At 34.4% G+C, this 4,919-nt stretch overlaps 1 protein-coding gene across 1 annotated transcript; it reads right to left on the bottom strand.

Moving 5' to 3' along the window:
* Positions 1 to 1,505: 1,505 nt before the first annotated feature.
* Positions 1,506 to 2,210, bottom strand: LOC131936858 (SUMO-conjugating enzyme UBC9-B). Its single transcript, XM_059293957.1, has one exon. The coding sequence runs from the start codon at positions 2,187 to 2,189 to the stop codon at positions 1,704 to 1,706; it is 486 nt and encodes a 161-aa protein (XP_059149940.1). The 5' UTR covers positions 2,190 to 2,210; the 3' UTR covers positions 1,506 to 1,703.
* Positions 2,211 to 4,919: the final 2,709 nt, after the last annotated feature.

Below are 4,919 nucleotides of genomic sequence, written 5' to 3'. Positions count from 1 at the left end.
TATCATTTCCTTTATCTAATGTACTGACTGATAATAATACATTTGAAAAGTTAAGTTATTCAATGAACTGTTACTGCTTTATAAATATAGCCCTAGTGCCCTAATAGAAAGTTGTTTTTTTATCACAAGAAATAATTCATAACTTTTTTATTGAGTAAAGTATTTTTTAAACAATTCAAGTTAATACAGCATAACAATGAGAACCGTATAAATGTAATATAATCGTTTTACTGTATGATTTATGTTTTAAAAACAAAACAAAATGTTTCAGAAATGTATTTTTCATGAATAATAGTGGACAATACTGCTCACCCATTTTACTCACTATTCATATGCTTATCAGAGCTAGGTGGAACCAAGTATGTCCTGCTTGTTCTAACATAAGAACTGAATAAAAGTAAAATCAGTTGAACACTTGACCATGCTGTTGCATTGTTAGATACAGGCAGACTAGTGATATAATTATTTATATAAAAAAGGTTTAGCACATTATTTATTAACTGATTTAAAAACTAGAAAAATTAGTATATTCTAATATGATAGCAGAATCGGTTCTTTTGTACAGTTTCACAAATAATTTCTCCCCAGTCTTCGTATGTAAAACACGTATATTTAAAGCACTATAGCATAGTCACTTGTAGTATGCAATACACCAACACATTTTTCCTCATTGTCGACTTACCGCATCACGTGATCGTTTAAAGCGCCACTGTCAGCCTGGTATAAAACAAAACTGACAAGGTAGAGGCCATCAACTGGTGCAGTGAAGATGTTTGTATTTGGGTCGTAATGACCTGAGTTATGGTCTGGTATAAAACACAACTGACAAGGTAGAGGCCATCAACTGGTGCAGTGAAGATGTTTGTATTTGGGTCGTAATGACCTGAGTTATGGCCTGGTATAAAACAAAACTGACAAGGTAGAGGCCATCAACTGGTGCAGTGAAGATGCTTGTATTTGGGTCGTAATGACCTGAGTTATGGCCTGGTATAAAACAAAACTGACAAGGTAGAGGCCATCAACTGGTGCAGTTTCCTTTAACTTTTCTATTGGACCTTTCCATTGTATCAGCATTTTGCAGGTTATTTCATTCTTTTAATTTAATGGTCTAAGTTCCACAGTTAAAGATTTTTTTTCTTGTAACTTTTGAAATTTTGTACATGTTTCTTATATGAAATATAGTATTTATATAGTAAGCAATAAAAATATAAAATTGTTTGTTTAAACACACATAAATTAACTTTTATCCACAATTTTCTATTAATACATTATCTAGGAATTTAGGGTCTCAGATCTTAAAACAATAGCAGCATAGTAACAAAATGTTAGTAACAGTTTGTCATTAGGTCTCTTTTCTATAGTGATGTGATTATGCTGCTTTTATTTCCCAGTTTCAAATTTAAAGAATTCTTTTTTCTCCCTTGAAAGCTATGAATTGTTTATAAGTTTCTTGTTAGATCTTCAATTGACATAGTTTTTTTTTTTTTTTTTTTTTTTTTTTTTTTTTTAATCATTGACTTTTTATTCAATATCATACATAAAGGTTTTTCAGGACAAAATATGACTCAAAGTAATAAGTTGACAAAAAGTACAAAAAACTGAGAAAACTCCACTGATGTATCTTTTTAGGCTATACATGTTCAGCTGTAACAATGTGGGCCAGTATACTAAGGATAAATGCCTCATGTTCTTAAATGACAATGCTATCGAGAAGTTGGGTCCCTGAATCTGGAAGCCTGTTCTCTCACTCGTCTCTCATACTCTGCACGATTTTGACAATAAATTGTGTATGCCTCAGCTTGAGCAGGGTCTTTTATGTTGGGCTCATTCAGCAACTCCTGGATACCCAGTAAAATCTGTTTTATTGTGACTGCAGGACGCCAATCTTTTTCTTCATCCAATAATGAAAGACATACTGTACCAGATGGATAGACATTTGGATGAAACAAAGGTGGCTCAAATTTACATTTTGGTGGAGAACTAGGATAATCATCTTTAAACAGCATTCGCAACATGTACAAACCACCCTCCCATGGTGTTCCCTTCTTGCCTGGTATTTTACATTCCCAATTTAAAAGATTTAGTGTGCCGTCTGGGTTTTTTGTTGGTTTGGCTACAAATCCAAATGGATGATCTTTTCTCCATGCTTTTCTTTCTTCTCCCAAACGACCAAGTGCAATGCCAGACATTTTGTTGTGTGTTTTAAGTCCTTAAACAATCAATTAAAATATATAATTGTTTGCTAAACACTCATATATTAACATTTTTTCCACAGTTTTATTTTAATACATTTTCTAGGAATTTAAGCTTTCATATCTTAAAACAATAGCAGCGTAGTAAGAAAATGTAAACAGTTAGCCCTTAGGTCTTTTATTCTATATTGATGTGGTTATGCTGCTTTTACTTCCCAGTATCATGCATATATGTGAATGTCACGCACCAGTCGTTTAGAAATTGCTTGTATGAAATAAGAAAAAATAAGACACACCGTGTTTGTTACTTCCCATTCTTCAGTCAGAGATAACACAAGGGACGCACCCTAAAGTTGTTTACGACAGTCTTAAAATGTAAATAAAATTGAAATACATTTTAACAAAATGTACTAAATTACACGTTGAAAGAAAATATATTTTTGTATCGAAACAAACTCATGCATGTTTATTCAAGCTTTTTTTTTGCGTTAGTGTATTTCATGGCAATGTTTAGCACAATGTTGCTATAAGTGTCTCACTCTATACAGACGTTATAAAGTTACTCTAAACTTTCAGCCCTATTTACACACTAAAGTTGAGAATGTTGCGTAAACGTTACAAAATATACGGATGTTGCTCTAACCTTTTTAACCTACGAAAGATATATTAATTTGCAATATAAATTGTGTTATTTAAAATAGAGGTGCCTCACAAAATTGACATGCATTTTATTACTTCCCTTTATACAAAATTAATGGAATCAAGGGATACAACTTAAAAATATCAACAAAACTATGTATTAAAATAAAAAATCATTTAAATAATATATGATGGTATAGATGTATCAATATAACAAATAAAATAAATATTATTATCAGCAGAATTATGAAAGAATTTTGTTTTATTTATAAAATCCATTTACTCATCAAAAATTAATAAAATTTAAACACCTTAAGTTTGTTACAAATTATTTCGTTAAAGTCTAATATTTGATAATGTAATTTGATAGTTTAATAGTGAACACGAGTGTTGTTTTTTTTTATTTTTGTGTGTGTACAGCAGGGGCCGGCAACCGCATGCTGTTCTTGGGAAGCTAAGATGCGGCTCCTCAGCAGCGCTGTCCCCCCCCCCCCCCCCCCATCCCGAAGAAATACCTGGAAGAATCTCCAGCTTCTTGCACAAAAATTTATAGTTATATTGTTTGATAATCAAAACTCGTAGCAAAAATTATACCGTAAAGCAACTCAACTTTAAACAGAATACAAACACTCATCAAAGAACAGAGAGAATAGGTGGAGTAGAGAGTACACGGACAGCTGACAGTCGCTTGGACACCAGCCCAACAGTTGTGCTGTGACTAGCCCCATGGCGACTATACTATGCTTGCCACTGTCCAAGTGCCGACCTTTTCGAATATCGTTAAAGTTAAATGGAGAGAGTTATTTTATATAGAATGCATTCTCCTACCTGTTAGTATGCATTAGTTTAACCCTTGTGACGTAGTATTTTTGGTATTACGGTGGGGTACGAATTTACCCTGCATCAGTGGAGTGGAAGATAAGCCCTGTGAGAACCAAAGGACAGTGGCGGCCGAAACACGGTAATCAAACCGATATCCAAACCAATTGGTCGGAGTTTGTTGAGGCCTACCTGGCTTATGTGAGACCCCCTTCTGAGCCGGTGATATCCGTAAACAGCTTCTATAGATAGTGGATTGCGATAGTCCTATTCTATAGTTGTATTATTTGATTACAAAGTTTATTACTCTGGCGAAACAGGTGTTAATTTTATATGTATCATTATTTTTTTTCACATGTAAAGGTGTTTATTTTAAATAACAAATACAATTTATTTACCTAATCCTATTTAGAAAAACAAATAAAATAAAATAAACATTTTAGTGGCTCTTTAAAAACTGGGAAATTTTGAAAATTGTAACTTTTGGTTCTTCCGTCTTAAAAGGTTGCCGACCACTGTTTTAAGGGATCATTTCTATAGTTGGTATTGCCGGGATGTTGAGCCTGATCAAGCCTCAACTCTATTGTCTCACTGTTGAGCACAAGGATTCGCGGTCTGTCCGCCAGCCACATACAGAATTGAAATTTATTTACTCTAATATCTTCATGGCATATTCAAAAATTACCAGCATCAACAAAGAGATTGCGCCCTTTGATGTTCCCTCTAAGGCGAGAGCCTGGAAGAGGAGCCACAATGACTACGTTTCGGGTGGCTTAATGAAATCTTGAGCCCCACCTTTTTCAGATGCCACAAACTCAACAATCCTCTCAATTGATCTACCTGAAGATGAAAGCCCAGATCTTTTCTCCACCCAACCAACCCCAGCACAGTCATGCAGGTGGTAATTCAAACTAATGGTCATGTCAATCTGCGTGGACACATCATCCAAAAACTTCAAACTAATGGTCATGTCAATCTGCGTGGACACATCATCTAAAAACTCATCAGCTCACACCAAATATTACTAATGAACTACATCAGCTCACACCAAATATTGCTAATGAACTACATCAGCCCAAACCAAATATTGCTAATGAACTACATCAGCTCACGCCAAATATTGCTAATGAACTACGGGCGAGGAGACACATGATTCTCCTCGTCAGAAAGCTTTAACGTGGCAGAACTGAATAACACAACTAAACAATACGGACCTTACTCACTACACTTCACAATCTACCATAAGGACAAAATCAACGGTACACTCAG

Source organism: Physella acuta, unplaced genomic scaffold (genome assembly GCF_028476545.2).
Source record: "Physella acuta isolate Inbredline_101_S28 unplaced genomic scaffold, ASM2847654v3 ptg000191l, whole genome shotgun sequence".
Lineage (NCBI taxonomy): Eukaryota > Metazoa > Mollusca > Gastropoda > Physidae > Physella > Physella acuta.
This window is presented reverse-complemented; position numbering and strand designations above follow the sequence as displayed.